We start from the raw sequence: 20,121 nt of genomic DNA on the forward strand, positions 1-20,121 counted from the left end.
CAGTACTATCTCAAAGCTCATCATCTCTTTCAGCGGGAGGCACAGGACCGAGGTGAACTCCGAGCATGTCCTCGATTGAGTTCTTTGTTAAGTAGTAGCGCATTATTTGATTGTTCGAAGAGCGGTCTTTAATAAAAGGTTTACATAATCCTTTACTCAATTGACGTAAAAAGATTCAACGCCGATGATGTACGTGAAAACTGACCGTGCGCTATCCGCTGTGCGCTCAAAACCTCTGCTCCGATCTCCATTCAAAACATCTCTACCGATCTATATGTCATGGAAATAACCCAAATAGTTTCTATTTATGTTTATTTATTAAATGAAATCGGTTTGAGTTGATTTCAATCATATTAGAATTCAATAAATAAAAGAAACCAGATGTGGGTACCAGCGTACCCGCTTCCATTCAACGTAGAGAAAGTTGGTTGCTCACATAAGGGCTGGAGAAGTTGAATCGAAAACGGTCTTCAAAAATACGTTTCAAATAAAAAATTCCACTTCGATAATGATAAACATAATTTTACGATTATGCAGATAACATCTTTTAGCAATATTATTCATTCGAAAATAATTTGAGAAAAATCTACATTTCAAATCACATTTTATTATAAGCTTCTATGCTCAGGTCAATTACATTTCTGTTCCATTATAGTTTTGTTACACTTTTAGAATATTGCATGATTTTTCGATTCTTGAAGAGTTCAAGCCAAAATAGCCTTCCAAAAGACTAATCGATATATTTTCAAAATTCCAATTTTAATAATAAAAATACTTCTACGTAACACTTTCCAGAAAATTAATTCCCTCGAATTTCATTTCGAGAAAGATCAGATTTCAAAATCAATATTTTGTAAAATTTTAGGAACAAATGACTTGCCTTATCACAAATTTATATGTATACCACGTATCACATATCGTTCTTCGTATATTTTCGATTAATTGTGTCGATTGAAAATTTCCATTTCAATTTCCAAGTACCATTTCAAACTTGAAGTCTCGTTTAAATTTTCAAATTTTTATTTCAATTTTTAAGTGTTGTTTTATTAACTATATTATTATCTGCACTTGTTTTAAGCACTCATGTAAGTCGTCGCAATTTCGAGATTCGATGTTACTTTAATTTTCAGTTTAGTTGATCATTGGGCAGTACGAAAATTTGTATTGTCCGTATGTATAAACTTTAATATACGTAAATTTCTTCTTAGCGTCACATACGTAAAATCTTAACTTTTTCTTTTACATCATGTTTATTTCGAATTTATTTTCAGAATATTGTATCCATCGAAAGTCTAAACATCGATACTGAGTTACACGATTTCAACACTATTTTGTTTCACGAATTACAATATGTTTAATTTTAAGACTCCAACGCCCTAGACTTTTACTACGGAATTTATGTAATCAATTTTCTTTCATTGAACTTTGATAGTTCAAGGGGGTCAGCATGTTAAGTCCTGAACAATATTTATATTTCGAAAAATGTAATACGAACGGGAAAACTTTTACTCTTTATATTATATTTTAAAGAAGGACGTTTCCATAAGGCATTTATTATCAGAAAAAAATGTCAACCATTACAATTTCCTTATTTAGATTTATTTACGACAAGGCCGACTTAGATTTAGGACGATTTTAGAGACTTTTACCGAATTAATCCTTCTAGTAACTCTTAGGTGTCTAATGTTTATGATTTTTTATGGTACTCTCAGGATAACCAGGCGCCCCTGGCCTTAAATACCGAGCGTCATCCTCGTGGGTTTTGCCCGGGGATTTTTCACTTCGCCTTGTTCCGACTGCGATCGGAAATAAAGGGTCGCTTCCACGCGGGAACCGATACAGGCATCCGGAAATCTCCGAAGGCAACCGAATTCGGCTTCGTGCCACATTCACATGGCTAAGGGACATTGGGTCCATTTCATTGTATAGCTAGATTTTCATTATCCCTCCTCAAGAGAACATCTCTCTCACAGCTGACCGATGCAGCTCGTTGCATGGAGTCAGCACAACCGCATAAAATGTAAACTTTTAGTGTAAATAGTCCTCAACTACAAATAATATAAATACAGTTCACTCTTCAAATAAACTTTTTTTATTTTTTGTTTTAAATTTGTGCCGATTTTCTTATTAATTTCAAAAATTAGAATTGGCACCCAACACCTGGATTAAGGAAGGAAGTTTTTTGTCTATAAAATTAAAGGAGTTGAGAAGGTACTTGGAAGCTTCATTTTTCATTATTGATTACATCATGTTACCTATAAAGAAATGTCTTCTCTTGGCTACGTTAGGAAATTCAGCTTTTTTCTATATTGTGTTAGGTGTTTACTCTTATGAATATTGTACATAAATTTGATGCATGCATTAATGGAACACTCGATTTTCTAGTGAAGGTCATCAATAGTGTCATCATATACTAAACAACCGTGATAAAAAAGCAGAATGATGAAGCTTTTCACGAGGAGAATTCGAGTATGGTGGAAATGGCATTTCGTTCCTAATAAGTTGGCGAACGACTTGAAAAGTCTACCTAGATATTTCAAACATGCACTCCTTCCAAAACAATGTTCAATTTATTATCAGGCCCAGATCCGAAATTAATGCAGCGAAGAGGATTTTAAGTCCATTACCCTGTAATGGAGATAGGATGGCTAATTTCTCAAAAGAGGGTGGTGTTGAAGGTCCCATGGCAAATGCCTTTGTTTTACCAGGGTTGAAAAATAATCCATGTTCCAAGCCCAATGGGCCACATAATCAATATCTTCCTGTAACAAACTAAGCAATCTGTCCAGAGAGGAAATAGGTCACGAAATATATAATTTGAGATCATCGGCATATTTATAGTAATTAGTTGCAGTATCTAAGTAGATCTTCAAGATAAGAAGTATATACATTGAATACTATAGAGGTAAAGATGGAACCTTGAGCGACGCCTCGGCTGAATCCAGCCCCGTTCGATGACTAATCCTTGCTAGTAGTTACTTTCTTCCATCGATTACTTAAGTAAGAAGCAAGCCATTTGACAACTGTGTTTTATATTTCAAAAGGTATTAGAAGTACTAAGCGGTGATGATTCAGCATAACAAATGCTTTGTAGAAAGCGTGTGGGATAACCACTGTAATTTTTCTTCTTTAAACCGTTAACTGGTGCTAAACAATCCATTCTAACAGTTTAGTGGTTGGATTTAGAATGGATATAGGGCAGATATAATAGGAAGAGGTTGGGCTGGAAACTTTTGGAATTTGTCGAATAACAGCCATTTTCCATGGATCAGAGAATATTCCAATCTAAAGGGAGGACTTGTACATGTGCAGGATAGGAAAAATAATCGGAAGTGATAAGCTGATCGTTTTACTGAAAATCCCACAAATCCCTGTTGTGTTGGATTTGGCTTCATTTAGCTTTTGCAAGGTATTTGAGAGTGCTTTAGCACAAAGTGACGAGTCCGGAGAAACACGCTTGCGGGATCAAACCAACCCGCCATAATAGAACCCATTCATTCTCATTTCTGCTCCGGTTTTTAATCGAGTTAAAGTTAAATAGTATTGAAATTCTGCGCGAAACTATTTTTTTCCCATTTATATGTTGTCAGGTCGTCAATGAAGTTAGATTTATCTAGGTTTTAGAGGTTGTGTATTGTACTCTCAAAGCTTCCAACAATACAATTATTGGTAAGTTTATAATTGATAATAATAATGTAATGGTTGGATATAAAGGCAAAGAAATGCTGCAAATAGAAAAAAATTTGGGCGACCTATATTTAATTTACTTACTCTTTCATAACATAGATCGAAATAAATTGAACTATCTGAGAATAGCAAATAGATCATCAATTTAAAGAAATAAACAAAATTAAGTACGATTATTTGATAATGCCTCCAGCCTTATAATTTCTTCTTTCAGGGCTGCTATATTAGCTTGCAGCTCTTCAATCAGGTTATTCTTTTCATTATTCTCATGCTGAAGCTTAGCTATAGTAGAATCTTTGTCTACACTTAATTCTCCTAGTAGTTCACCAGTAGAAGGACGTTTTTCAGGATCCTTTTGGAGAAGTCGACTCACTACAACCGCCTGAAAAAGATCATTTTTTAAATTCCACAACTGTAATTTCAATGGCATTGAATTGTTTAATTAAAACTAGAATATCATCTTAACACATACACACATCAGTGGCCACCCATCTCACGGCCGCGAGACGTGGCCATATGAGTAATTTACTGCAGTTCCACTGGAAGCCAGTGGAAGTTTCATGTATTGGCAGATGTCATACTAGTGAGTCAAGTCTGTGCGTCACTAATTATGTAACCTACTACAATCTGTTATTTTACACGTACAAACTAGTATATAACCATGTTTGCTGGGAGGATAATGCCTATTCTTTAAATTCACGATTTATTCAGGAATTTCGAATACTTTCAGGCCATTTCTCGGAATTCCTAGAGCTGTCATTGAGTCTATTAGGAACAATATTTAGAATTATTAGTCCACTAAAAAAATGTATTAAAAACATTCCTCTCTTTTCTCGTGAATTTCTCGGCGAGAAATTATGTTGGAAAGATTTCAAAACCCAATTCGAAAGCTAATTAAATTTTTCATTGATTGAGTCCTACTTAAAGTACTTTTTATAAATAGAGGCAATTTCTGTTAATTGAATAAAAATATATCAATTATTTGTTGCAGCAGGACAAATCTGGTGCTTGAGCATACTTCCAATAAGAAAAGATTGTTACTCATAAAATTAATTAAAGAGATTCAATAAAAATTGTTTATTCAACAAATTCGTTTTTTAACTATTGAAAATCACTTCGCAATAAAGGTTTTGAATGATAAAAATTTTATTTTGATTTTAAACTGTAAATTAAATATAAAACAGAATAAAGACAAAATCTATACTTAAATTTGAGATTTTTCTATATACCTAAATAGTCTAGGAGTATAGAAAAATTATCTGAAAGTTTTTTAAATTCCTGACTGAATTAGGAATTTAGGGAAAAGTAACACCTAAATGAAGATTTTCCTAAACTCCCGCGTTCACCTAATTATCTCAGTTTTTAGAAAAAAACCGGATTTTCATAATTATCTACATCCTAACTTTTTTAGTGTTCCATTGTGTTCATTTTATTATTATTATTATTAACGCATTTTGTCCCGAATCACAAAAATTGTCTGGCCGAAATCTTTAAATGGAATATTGGCGCAAAACTGACATGAAATTAACTAGAATTTTTTAAAATAATCAAACACTCCCTGTCTGAAACATTATCACCAGCACGCTTTATCTCTCACATACGACTGAATAATAGAAAACGATCAAGTATTTTTTTAAAATTATTTGATCAGGATGTTTGATCGTAGTCGGCCGTAGTCAGTCATTGTTCTCATTCATATTTCTCGAGCCTACACAAAGATACGGACCGCTAAACTGTGTTCGTACGACGGCCCCTTGGCTACATCTTCGTCTCAATTTAACTTTAATCTGTTTTTTCTAGTACACGCATTTACTTAAATTGTAGAGTAGACAATTATCTATAAATACTGCTAATTAATTTTTTTTTATTTAAATTATGATTATATGTGACGTGCTCCGAAGAAAGGGGGCTTACTCTAAAAAGTGAAATTTTTCAAAGCGAGCTGTCGAAGTCGACCAGATAGATGCGACTTTTAGGAGAGAGGGAACTCACGAAATCTTTCCTCTCCAATTCCCACTGCATTCTTACGGAAAGAGATAGGTGAGTTTGCACAACTACTACTCACCTGAAACTTGAATTATGAATTATTATTTTGCTTCTTTAATTTAATTTACATAACTGTACTAATAGTTTAGAATTTAGTAAAATTTAAAAATCGTTAGTAGACGAGCCTCGTAACCTGTCAGAATTTGGAAGTCAGATTAAAGGACAATAATCACTATACTTGCCAGGCGATGGGATTCGAAAAACAATTAATAGTAATCCATTTTGTTAATTCCTTATTTTGTACTTTCTTATTTTTTTATGCATTGCTCAAGACAAAAGGGGGGTGGCAAACCATCTAGGTACATCGTCGGATATTTGTGAAGGAAATGGCTACTTCACGTGATGAACCTTTTACAACCTGCTTAGTTTCAACGAGGAAAACAGGTTAACAGGCATTAACTAGAGGACGACGTTAAACACTGGCAGGCATCACTCGTACTGCCTCCATGGTAGACGTCATGTTTATTTGTCGTTCTGAACTCTAGAAAAGTACGTCGCTTGATATAAAAGAAAAAATACTATTTAAAAAAATTGAATACGAGGCAAAGTGCTCCGGCCGAGGTGGGATATTCATCCAGCTATCAGTACCTTAACCTCCAAATCACAGATTTAAATAGTTAAAGTGGTCACTTAGAACCATAGGCAATCTTCAATAATCTTGCAAATTTGTTGTTGCGCATTGTTAAAGTTATGGAAATAAGTATTCTAGATTTAAAAATCAAAAGTTTACTTATTTAAGTAAGGCTGAAAACTACTTACATGAAAGTTATCGTTTGACAACCAACAGCGTCAACTTCCAAAGGGGGGATCCTGAGCTTATACTTATACTGGATAGACCTATACATACCTAGACATGCATCAAAGCCGCATTCAGGACGACGCATCATCAGTGAACAAGTCTCTCCTAAGCAGATACAAGCATCTTCTTCGACATATTTGGTCTTAAAATTTGTCGCCGTTGAACAAGATATCTGCGACTAACATATTTGCCTTCCCGGTTCTATACTCCTCGATTGGGATGGTTCAATGGACAAAGAATGAGCTTTCGGTCTTTTTAGGGCCTAAGATTATCCATATGCAGAGGAGCTTGCATATCAATTCATCTATTCCGTTATTAGACTCTCACCCCGTGAAGACATGCGCGGAGTTTTGAATCTCCAATGTCTTTATAAACGAAATGTTCTAAGTACAGAAACTTTCACACAAATTTATAAGATCAGTACTTGTGGAAGGACCAAACTTAGTATACCGTGACCGCATTTTGGGTCTAGAAGTTCACAGCGAAAGGTGCAGAGCTTGTAATGATCGCAATGAGTACCTACGACAGAGACATAATGCGTCCCTAAAGAGTACTTTGCTATCATCTTTGTCGCCCTTACGGGTTTGGTCGCTATACTCCCTACCGAATGCTTAGAGGAAGATAGAGTCAATTTTCAAACACGAAAAGTGCCAAATTTTCTTGAATAAATATTTTCAGACAAGAGTCGAAATTACATTCGGAAATGTAAGATTAGCTCTAAGACTATTTTAACTGTAACAAGTATTCGCAAAATCTTTGAAACTTAATTTTTGACAATGCCAAATGTATATTCTGTCATCCACCTTTTCTTTCTCGGGGTTTCTTCAAACAAAATATCATTCTGGTAATATTTCTAAAATAAAATAAAATACTTACTTCTTCACAAAAATTCCTGAATACTATTTGACAGTGATAAAGATTTCTCAAGTGATATTTACGTTGTATTAACGATTTTATCTTTATTATATTCAAAAGCAAAAGAAACGGCTTCATAAGTTCAGAATTTTTACATTCAGCCATTTGTCTACTTATGCGCCGAAAAAAGGCAATTTACTGATAAATATGGAATTTTTTGACTTTTTTTCTTTTTAAATACATATATAGCAGACATTTGTATAATTGCATATGTACAAAAATGATTAAAGAACATAATTTTGAAAGTAATTCCCAATCTAGTAAAAGTTGTAAATAGTTTTTTAGAAACATTTAAAAACATTCCAAAACGGGCAATTTCAATTATTGAAAGGAAATTCTGTTTAATTGCATGACAATTTTCCACCAAGATTTAACTGAAAGATTTTGGGAATATTTTACAGAGATATTTGAAGTATCAGAGCGAGTATTCCTACAATAAGTCTGAGCAATATTCCCTCAGAATTCTATAGAAATATAACTAAAGCATAAAATTTGAAACTGATATGTATATTATTTCATTTCAATTAAAAAAATAAAGAAATAAGCATTTTTGAAACTTTCATTTCCTTTAAAACATTTATAGAAAAAGGTTCAACTACTGCCTTCTTATAATTTTTTAAATATTTTCTACACTATTTGAATTATTAATTTATATGTTTTATAACTGAATAATAATTGGTTTCAAATTCATGTTCGATTTGTCCACTAGAAAGTTTAGATATGGTTTGTCGATTTAGTGACGGATTTCGACCTACAACGTCTAGTAGTTTTTGTGTCACAACTTTATTTTATTTTAAGCTTTCGCTTGGTCATGTCAGCCCTTACCAGGAATATATTTATAATAGATGAAAACGATTAATACAAGAAGTCAACTATAAAGAATTTCAAACAATTTTGAGCAGCAGTCTACATTGTCATGATATCAGTCCACGAGTGGAAACTACTGGACTTGCATCCTATATCATATATTATAAAAACAGAAAATATTATAATAAGGAAATAAAAGAGTATTATATTATAGAATTTTACTGTTTGAGAAAATTAACAATCGTGAGGGAGGCGCTAGCGAATCTATGAAACTAAAAAATATTCTTTATCATTTAAAAACTTACTCTAGTCAAATAATAGTGTATTTAAAAAAATAAAAGGAATGCAATCAATTTGTTATTATTATTGGTAAATATTAAAAAGGTTTCAACTATATCAGTCATGGGCTATAAATTTTAATTGCAATATATAACTAATCTTTTTCCATATAAAATGTATAGCACAATCAAAATATATTTATTAGGATACAATTGCATTTTAACTAAATTCAAGGGTACAGTCTGTTCAACAAGAGCGAGTTCTCGATTTTTCGAAAACTATTAGAGATTTTTGAACGTTTTTTTTTTAATGAAACTACATTCAAAGGACTGCGGCGCAATTACCAAGTTGATTCAGTATCGCTCCAATCGTCCGAGACAGCAGACGTGAGTCATAATGAGTTCTGTGTATGCGAAACGTTTTGAAGCGGTCTTCTTGTGTACCCATCCAAAGGGACCACTTATGTCCTATACAGCCGCTGCAAAATACATCAAATAGTCGAAATGGTTCGTGAAGAAATGGATTGAGCGTTATAAAGCCAATAAAACACCGTCGTTACCGAGAATTTGAATGCTCAGAAAATGCTCCAAATATATGAACGTGGTCTTTTAAGGTCTGCTACAAAGATGGTTGGAGCCGATACAGCCGATTGGATCTTGCAAGAAGATAACGGTCCGAAACATCGAAGCCGTCTCTGCACCGCCTGGAAAACAGAAAATGGCATCACAACTTTGGACTGGCCATCACAGTCTTCCGATGCGAATCCAACCGAAAATGTCTGGAGTGTTTTAAACAGGAAGCTTGCAAGAAAACGTGTGTTCACCCTGAAACAGCTCTCACAAAAAATCAGGAAGATATGGCAAGAATTACCAACGGACTACGCTGAAAAATGAGTGGAAACCATGCCGAAAAGGTGCCAGACCATTCTGGACTACGACGGGGACTGGAGTATCTATTAGGTAGTAGCGCCGTAGTCCTTCGAGAGTACTTTTAATTTTTAAAAAAGTTTAAAAATCTCTAATAGTTTTCGAAAAATCGAGAACTCGCTCTTGTTGTACAGACTGTACGTACACATTTTCATAAAAGAAGTCTAATACTTCAAAATTATACGAAAAAAATTCTAATATAACATTTGTATTGGAAGAATTTCTGCTATTTTTGGCCTTTTCGGCGTACGAAGCGACTCTATTATAATATATTTCATTATAGGAGAATCTGTTACGGCACCTCCTCTATTCACGAGACGAGCTTTAACCAATTCAGCTAATACAGTAAGCAGGTGAAAATTCTGAAAGTGGTACATGTTCAAACAGGCCAGTAAGAGGCTCCCTTTAATGTTTTGAAGGTATGTTTTTTGCTCGTTTCAATACGCTGATTTCTGTTTTTTGCCGTTATGTATGCTACATGAATTTTTGACATTTTTAGGATTTGCGACGGACGACGCGATCCTACTAGAATATATTTAATCAGAAGAGTTTTTTCTGCAAGTATCTGCTGTATCGACTTAATGATAAATATTCCCTTTTCAAACTAACTCTTTCAAATTTGGTATAAAACAGAAAAAAACAAGTTCACCAAAATTTAATTACAAGCCAGATTTGAACTAACACCACCTCTATCTATGAGAGGTACTTCCACCAAATCAGCTGTGGCAGCACGCAAATGAAAATTTTGGAACTTGTACTTGGTCAGCCAGGCGAGTGGGCGACGACCATCGATGTTTTGAAGCAATATTTTTGACCAGTTTAAGGGGGTCTGCTGGTGTAAAAGCTCGAAAAAAGGTGATTTTTCGAAATTTTTTTTTACGAAAAGAAAGTGGCATAGACAGTTTATTTGATAGGTATATTTGAGGCAACTTTTTAACAATATTAAAAAAAAAAACTTGAAAAAGTTAGAAAATGGCGGAGTAATCTAAAGACAACTGAAGCGTGTCGCTGAAAAATTGGTCCGATTGCGTACACGATAGCGTCCATAATTCTCAACTGAAACAGAAGTTGTGTTTTTATTTTTAGCTTATATGCTTCTTTACTCTATATGAACCTCAATTACCCAGTGGAAACCAAAAATAAATTTGTTTTTTTACGTTTTGAACTCAATAATGGAATTCTCACTCAAAATTTTAATGATTTTGTTTGATTTTAATTGTGAAAAACAATTACAGTTGCATAAAACTGTGGGTTATATAGAAAGGTTTTCAATAATCTACGAAATGAAGTTTGAATCAAGTCGACAGGTCAAATAGTTTCCACGTAATCGTGTACACAAATTGCAAAACAATGATTTTGAGAAAACACGTTTTACAGTTTTGGAACGGAAAGAGCATCCAAGTAGCAGGTCCATGCATTTTTAGATATATCTTCTGAAATATTTGGAGCTCATAGCTGAAATTTTGTGCAAATGTTTATAGAGACTTGTGAAAGATCAAGCTAAGAAAAAAAACGATTTTTTTCGATTCACACCAGGAGAACCCCTTAAATAATATTTCATTAATAACAAGATTTAATAACACATAAATAGTAATAAATAAGAATAAATACAATAGAAGACATGCGAATTTGAACTGTTTTAATCATATTTCTTCAATAATAAACTTTAATAATAGATAAATATTAATAAATAATATAAATAAGAATAAATACACTTTGGTACATTTGAAATAACATATTCGAGGTGCCAACTTCAAATGGTCCTTATGCAGTTGTCACTCTCATGGCTTTAATATAATTAAGGTTCGTCATTAGGACAACTGGTGGATATTACCGGAAACGGGTGCCATTCTACAAAATTGCACCCGCTCCCGGCAACCTGAGGACTCGGAACGACCCAGTGAAAATTTAGCAGTAACAATGATCAGGATGACTGGCTTTACAGAGTATTCCGGATGCAATCGTCGAAACTCCCTTCAACGTCTTTTTTTGTTACAGCGTCCTCTTTTTCTTTTCATTATTTTTACCAATAAACCACTTCTATATTTTATAAAATGCCTTTTATCGTATCAAACTTCCTCGGCTTTCCACTCTCCATTTATCCTCCTCGGCATTACCTTGTAATACCTGCATAACTGAAAGGAAATGGGTGGGATTTTGGTACAATCCCACCCATTTTCTTTCAATTTTTAAACCTGGCGACGAAAACACACAAATTTAAATTAACAAATTTCTTTATTACTTTTGACTTCGACTCTAATGAAAATTTACTTTTGCACGCTATTCGTCCACATTTTTTGCAACTTTCCTGAATTTACCTGCAACATTTATTTTATTTTTGTTTGGCATATATGTACCTGTGATTTATATATGCAAAAATTGATTTATCTGTGTCCACGATATTCTATACTTTTATGAAAATGATTTATAACTGCCAACAACAATATAACTAATAAAAATCATAATTACAATTCTTCAAGCGAAATAAGAATTTCTAATTCAGAAACAGGATCGGATATTCATACTGGGTATCCTATCCATATGAATGTTAACGTGATTTAAAACTAAATGGAACTCAGATCGGGTGCAGTCTAAAAAATAATCACTAACCGAACGAACACACAAAGTTGCTACGATAGCTTAGATTTTTACGGTGCCGTTGCACTTACAATCCAAAACAATGATTTAAATAATGCCACGAGACCAATAATCAGAAATATGGTCTCACTCACACCTCAAAAAACGAGCACAAGCCAAAAAGCGATTAATAAGTCGAAAGTTTGCTGTAGAGGTTTCATTAGAAAACTTATGGAAACCGTAATGACTAGTAATAGGTCAAGGAATACATTGACTCAAAAAGATAAAAAAACAACTCAAATTAGGAAAAACTAACTCCCTTTCAATGAAATTACACAAATTCCAAATCGAACCTTTGCCCTTATATCACTACATGTTATTTAAATCATGAAAATTTATCATACCTGGGCGCACTGTTTTCCATAAAAGATATAATGCAAGAAGTAAACAACGAAACGATCAAATGCGATTCCTTTCTGCAAAATAATACACATTTTATTTTAGAAACCAAAGAATATCTAAAAACCGCGGAATATAAAGAATTTATGAACTAGCAATGGCAAAGATTCTTTTGAGAAAGAAGGAAAAGGCAATCTATTTTAGATTTAGCTTAGACACATTAGTTTATAGCTCTTTTGAAAGTAAAAGGAAAATTATCGAATCTAATACCAGAAAAAACAGAAGCAACTCTCGTAACAGACAATCCGTACATATAGATTTGAGGAAAAATTCACAAGAACCTTGTCAGTGTTCTTGCAATAATACTGAAACTAGTAATAGAAATTAATTCCCGCTATATATTTTTCTTTTGGCATGATACGAACGCATTTTTATATTATAAGTAATTAGCTCAATCAATTCGGCAATAATAAAGAGGACCACCGCCAAATTTTAGAAAATTTGGACGCATTATTAATTAAGCACGTAAAAAATTCTTCTTCCATAAATAAATCTTCTTGGAAATCATCATTAGACTTCGACAATTGCTCATACTTAACAGAAATTAGAGAAGTGTTTACTAAACTTTACCTAAAAAATCCTATAAAACGTAATGATTTTGGAACTTTTAAATAATTAGAAGACTTAGGAAAAGAATGGGAAACTGAGCTAGCTAAATCCAAAATTCATGTTCAAGTATTACAAATAATTGAATCTAAAACAGAGTATAAATGCGAATATAACCCTCATAAAGACAACGGATATAAAGTTAATTCTGAGAATAATAAGGAAGATTAAAGAGAAAATAAAATCGATTAAAATAATAATGAAAATGGAAACCAAAATCTAATTAATCAGCCTAAAAATCAATATAAAAAACGATTTCCATTTTTACCATTTGCATTTTTATTATTACCTTTTCAAAATCAACTTCAGCAAGATCTTAGTCCTGATTACAGATCTAGATTTACACCTAGGTTCAAACCTAGGTTTCCATTAAATTTTCGATCCGGATTCACAAAAAATAAACTGAGATATCCATGTAATCCTTACACACAAATGTTGCCAATGTGTAATCACATAACGTTCGGCTAGAATCAAGGCTAAAGTAACCCAATGATTAAATTCCCTACAGAAAAAGCGGAAAATAATTCAGGAAGTAATAATAACGAACAAAATACCCAAAAATCGAATAGTGGAAGTAAAAATAAAAATTCGAGCAACAATACTAACATGGACTCATAAGGAAAAAATAATTTCTAATTCGAAAAAATAGGACTCAAATACAAAAACGAATAAGAAGACAAATAATTTAAACTGATCATTGTGGTTTAGCGGTCCATTCTAAAAGAGAATGCTTATAAAATGTATACAACCAAGGAAACTGAGGAAGTGGTTATTAGGACCAAAATAACATAACCTAACAATAAAACGCCAGCATTTCTAAATTCGAATGAAGAAGAAATATTAGAAATTTTTTCATTCGGTATTTCATGTTTTGGTAAATAAGTGCCACACACCCTTACATTGGCAAGGAATTGCTGGAAAAAAATCAGAATTCTAAAGGCTCAATTTTTGAACCCGTTTCGCGAAAATTAATGGCACGAAAAGAAAAACCGTCAATTTAATTGGGCAAGCACTCATTCTAATTATAATGGGGAATAAAGTTAAACATTTAAAGTTCAGGTTAGTCCCCAAATTACGGATGACCCTAACTTACCACTCCAAAACTTGATGGTTACCAGGGAGACCCCCTACACGCTATCCTATGAAAGCATATCCAAATACTTTACCCCTCCCAATAATTAGTGATAAAATAGAAAATAAACCTGAATTAAGGTCCAAAAAAGTAAGTAAAGGAAAAATGTAAATATTAGGGATAAATCGATAATGAGAAGTGAAGAAAATAAGAATAATGATGGGAAAGCAAAATTCGGAGGTATTATTAATTCAAAAAGTATTAGATATCTTAGCAAATCATTACGAAGGTTAAAGATAGTGAAATTCCTCTAGTAACTGAAAATCCTAGCGTACTCCCAAAAATCGAAAAAGCCCAAATCCCTCTAAAAATTCTACTAAGCCTAACCCTAATAGGCATTCCCACGAGCAACAAATTCCAACAGCTAGAGAGTATCCCAACCCGACATAATAGTGACAACTGCAGCACACAAGGCTCATTTAGTGATAGCTTTGGAAAAATAGAAAAGTTACAGAGCCAAATAAAACAGCAAATAAATCTCAGAAAGATAGCGGAAATTTGCAAAGGTATTGTTGAGCTAAAAGAAAGCAAACAATCCCAATTAAAAAAAAAAACCTCGAAAATAAAATTAAAATTGACTCGGTAAAAGAACATAGGGCAACTCATCTAATGCAACATAAAATAGACGTAAAGGGTCACGACCCAATTAAACAGTGATATTACCACATAAGCCCTAAAATAAAAGAAATCATTTACTAGGGAGAGGTGATAGATTTTGTTTAGACTTTAGAAAGGTCATTCATATTACAAAAAGGACCTCTACCCAATCCCACTCGTGATAGACACGCTGGGAACTTTAAGATCAGCAAAATTCATTTCTGAAATTTATTTTTAAGTTAGCTTATTTACAAATACCGCTAGAAGAAAACTTAAAACCAATAACAGCATTCACTGAGCCTAGAAAAGGCATGTACCAACTTAAAAGAATGACACTTGGTTTAACCAATGCTCCAGCCACTTTCTAGAGACTAGTGGACAAAATTATCACTCCAGATTTAAAAAACAACGTTTTTTGTTATTTAGACGACACAGTAACTGTGACTCAAAATTTTGAAGAACATTTCACATATTATATTCGACAGGATAAATGATACAAATTTAACAATCAGCCTAGACAAATGTGATTTTGGTTGCTCGGAAGTTAAAAACTTCGGTTTTAGATTAAACGAAAATGGACTCCAAGTGGGCTATGAGAAAATGCAACCAATCCTAGAATTCCCTAAACTCAAGAATATTAACCAATTACAGCGCATTTTAGAGATAGCAAGTTATTACAGAAAATTCGTCCGAAACTTTGCCGAAATAATAGAAATAATGCATAGATTATTGAAAAAAGATAAGATATGGGATTAGGACAAGATGAGGCTTTCCAGAAAGTTAAAGACCTTTTATCGTCAGCACCTATATTAACGTGTCCAGATTTCACGCAAACATTCCAACTCAAAACAGACGCGAGTAATACATGATTAGGAGCCGTATTTATGCAAACAATTAACGGCGTAAACAACGTCATCGCATACGCTAGTAGAAATCTGCACGTAGCCGAATCTCGGAACTCAGCATTAGAAAATGAGTGCTTATCCATGGATTGGGCCATATGAAACTTTAGGCCGTAACTAGAGGTTTACAGTTTTAAAGTATGGGCGAACCTCTCAGCGTTGAAGGGGCTCCATAATCTAAAAAAAGGACTCGACGATTAGCCAGGTAGGCACTAGAACTTATCAAATATGACTACGAAGTAATATACCGCAAGGGTAGGTCAAATTTCGTTCCTGATGCTTTCTCGACGTCAGGAGAACTAGCAAAAAATATAGCGTTTGCGTTAGCTTGTGGCGTAGAAAAACAAGAAGCGAACTTTACCGACAAAACAAGTGACTAGTAGTCTACCAAAATTAGACAAGTTACAAAAACACCCAAAGAACTGAATCACTTTAATCTATTCTATTACCAGGCGCAAGCCCTTTAAAATTAGTAGTACCACAAAACTAGAGACATCAAGTTTTATAGGAAAACCACGATGAAACCCAGACAGGGTATTTAGGCTAAGAAAAAACTTACGTGAAAAGTTCCAAACATTACTTTTGGCCAGGTGTGTATTCGGACGTAATCAAATACGTTAAAAATTGCCAAACTTCTCAAAGAGTAAAACCAAGTAACCAAAGTGGCATATGATTGATGGGAAGAAGGGTAATCGAAGAACCGTGGAACACGGTATATTCACTAATATGATGGGTCCGCTACCAAGTACCTATTCACAAAATGGATCGAAATTACACAAATTAAAACAGCGAACAGGTTCACAATAGAATGTGAATTTCATGACTAATGGCACCGAATTCGTGAATAGCACATTACGAGAATTAACGGAAAAATTTGAGATAAGACGTACGAAAACACCAAAATACTACCCATAAGAAAACCAAACCTAGGGCGCATATATAGACGATTTGCAGTTCGTAATAAGTACAAACAAAATTTCTTCAACACAATTTACCCCATGATTTTTAAATTTAGGTCGCTAACTAGAACCTTTTCAGCACCTCAGAAAAAATATAGAAAACGATTACGAGATAGAGTTTCAAAGCGTAGACAAATAGACAGACTTCGAAGGTTAAAAATTATAAAAGAGGAAGTCCAAAAAATGTAGAACAACCAAATGAAAGAAAAGCTAAAAAATATCATTTAGGAAGAAGACCAGTGGAATTTAAAATAGGAGATGAGGTCTTAAAAAGGGTAAACAAAGTTTTAAACAAAGCGCATAAAGAAGGAGGTGAACTTTACGGCAAGTATGTAGGTCCTTTTATTATTAGAAAAACAGATTCTCCAACTATATATGAATTAAAAAAACCTAAAGAAAAAAGTATTGGAGAATGGAATATAAACAATTTATATTAGAAATCATAAATACAGATACTGCAGCATAGGCGTTGGAAATATTAACAAGTTTAGGTCAGAATATTTAGACATAAACAAGGGCAAAAATGGCGTTGGATCAATAGCTAACGGGAATTGCTGATGCTGAGTTTTTCTGATATTTGTGGTGAAATTTTAGGCGATCGGATTGTGGAAGTATGTAGAAGGGTTTGTTTGTGAGAGATTTATTGAGGCGTTGTGAGATTGACAAGGGGATAAAGATATTTTTTAGGATAGAGACAAATTTGTGTGGAAGTTGACGTCAATTTCGTTTTAGATTTGAGACAGGGTGGAAGGACTAGGTTGATCGGTTTAGTACTAGCAGGGTGGAGTAGAGACGACGAAAGGCAAGATAGGTACCAGGACGCAACGATAGAGGCCGGGAAGGATAGGAGCCGGGAGCGTTTGAATTAGATTCATTTCAAGAGAAGCGAATAACATCGAGAAAAAACGGATTTAGAGCGAGAAGTGTTAAGTACACCGAAAGAATAGATCAAAGAAAGGAATGTAACGGAAACGTACAGGAAGACCGTAGAAAAGGAGAGATTGAGAGCAAAAAGCGTGGGATCGATTGAGGCTTGCATCAAAAGGAATCGAGGGGAGAGGGGAAGCAGTGAAGAGAAGTAAGATATAGCTTCAAGCTTGAAGTATCAAAAAATGTTCAGATCGCCGCTGGAAAAGCATAGTTTTTTAGAGAAGAATGAGAATAGTAAGGAGAATGAAGGAAACTCAAATGAAACTAAAGTTCAAATGAAAGAGGAAAGACGCGAGATGGCCTATGAAACGGTCGGTCTATAATAAATCTCTTCGTTATCGGTGAAAATATAAGGTCTGCCATAGTGACGTTTCATTTTGATTATATACTGTAGGCAAGTGAGATATGGGTACAAAATATAACGCTAGTTGTTCTTTAAAGTTAAAATCTTAATGGAATTCTTTTATTGCAGTCAATGCAACGTAAGAGCAAGAAATTATTTGAAAATTACAATCTAAAAGTATGAGTTAAATAATGACTCATGCCTCTTGATTGCTAATTGCGATAAGATCCTGGTAAGCAGCTGTGATTAAACTCCTCAAACAAATAGGATTGGCTGATATTACTTAGTTAATCCTGGGTGAACTACAATTACTGACGTAAAAATATTGAAACCATAAAATGGATAATAATAATCAAACTCCTGCTTCATCTGTGAATGGAAAACAACGAAAATGTCGGTTTTGTGCAAGTACAATCATAAATGACTATACTAAATGCCAAATATGTGGAACATGCTATCATTTAGGATGTGCGAAACTCGCAAAGCTATTACCTAATTGAAGCTATTTTAAATGCTGTAAGACATCAAGATCAAATTCACCAACTCCTGGACCAGCAATCACTGTGGAAACGCTAGACAATATGTTTGAAAATCTAATATTAACCATACAAGAAAATTTTAAACCGATTAAACATCTGTTAATTCATTGACTGTACGTATCGATGTGTTTATTGTGAAGCTATCCCAAACAAATGACCCGATTGGTACCTTGGAATAAATTCAGAGCAAACAAACAGTGATATTCAAGCATTGAATACCCAATATGATTCCCTGAGTGACGAGGTACACTGTTTGAAGAAAGATATCCGAGATCTGAGTACTGAAACAAATAGTGGTGAAAACTCTACAACAATGGGAAATGTTATAGGGGAGATAAATGAACGCTCAACTAGAAAAAATAATCTAAGTTTTTATGTTGCTGCGGAGATGTCAAATAAGGAAACTGGTAAGGAGTTTGATCACAATAAAATTGAAAGTTACCCACAAAAATCACCCAGCTTTGTCCTTACTAGTAACCTTAAAAGAAATTGTTTCTATGATACGTAAAATTACTCCACATTTTCTATTAGTCAATTATAATTTTGAAAAATGTGGCTACTTTCAGCTATATTTTGCAATATTAAACATAGATTAGTCTTCAGTGTATACGTGTAATGATCCACATAATGCATGTGACTGGCTATATGATATCTTGTACACAAATTTTGACAAGTATGTACCAAAGTATTAAAACATCTCTAGCCCTACATTTCCTTGCTGGTACACAAGAAATATAATATGAGATCTTTCATTAAAACTGAAGATATGCAACAAGTATAATAAGTATAAGAAACCGAACATTCTACGAAAATATCAAATTGGGATTTTTGATGCGAACATGTAGAAATTTTACGCCAGTAACTTCAATAAAAATACTATTTAACTCACTAGTTCGCTTAAAACTAGAATATGCATCAACAGCTGGGTCTCCAATATATATATATAAAACACAAGACAATTATCGAAAAGGGTCAAAAAATTTTTTTTAAATATATAGCCTTTCAGGAAACTGGATACTATTTACCTCCAGGATCTGACTATGGTCAGTTAATGTGCAGATTTAATATATGGTTTTTAGAAGATAGAAGAATTTTAGCGTCTATACTGTTTCTCTTCAAGATAATTCAATTTTATATTGATTGCCCATAATTGCTCTCTATACTACAAATGCTATTGATATTGATCCATTCAACGCATAATTGTTAAATTTCATACAAAAAGCTAAATAATATGTATTAGGAACGTAAGACCATTTGGATCGACATAACATGCGTTTGGAATTGAAATATGTTTTTGTACATGAAGCCCTATATATAGTCCTGGACTATAGTGCTTAAGATTTCAAATAAATCAATAAGAAATTCGGAAAGTTATGATAGATATAATGGGAATTTATCAAGAAAAGCAGGAGAAAAGAGGAGAGAAAATTAGGAAAGAAATGAGGCGGGAAATAGTTGAACTTAGGAAAGAAATAAAGAAATGGGTAGAAGTCATGGAACATAGAGAGAAGAGGATGCAGTCATTGAAGCAAAAACCAAAGAAGCAGAAAGATAATAATGAACTCGTAGAGTAGCTGCAAGGTAAGATAAAGAAAATAGAAAGCTCGAACCGGGAGTT

General features: G+C 33.6%; 1 protein-coding gene across 9 annotated transcripts in view; it reads right to left on the reverse strand.

The window, feature by feature from the left end:
- Nucleotides 1-3,742: 3,742 nt before the first annotated feature.
- LOC117179920 (interferon-induced, double-stranded RNA-activated protein kinase-like) overlaps nt 3,743-20,121 on the reverse strand; it is a 262,085-nt gene continuing 245,706 nt past the window's right edge. For all 9 annotated transcript variants that reach the window (XM_033372137.1, XM_033372136.1, XM_033372135.1 and 6 more), the window contains one exon: nt 3,743-4,069. In XM_033372137.1, the coding sequence (XP_033228028.1) occupies nt 3,851-4,069 (219 nt within the window). In that variant the 3' untranslated portion in view covers nt 3,743-3,850. The remainder of the gene's footprint in view (nt 4,070-20,121) is intronic.

This window comes from Belonocnema kinseyi, chromosome 9 (genome assembly GCF_010883055.1).
Source record: "Belonocnema kinseyi isolate 2016_QV_RU_SX_M_011 chromosome 9, B_treatae_v1, whole genome shotgun sequence".
NCBI classification, from domain to species: Eukaryota; Metazoa; Arthropoda; class Insecta; order Hymenoptera; family Cynipidae; genus Belonocnema; species Belonocnema kinseyi.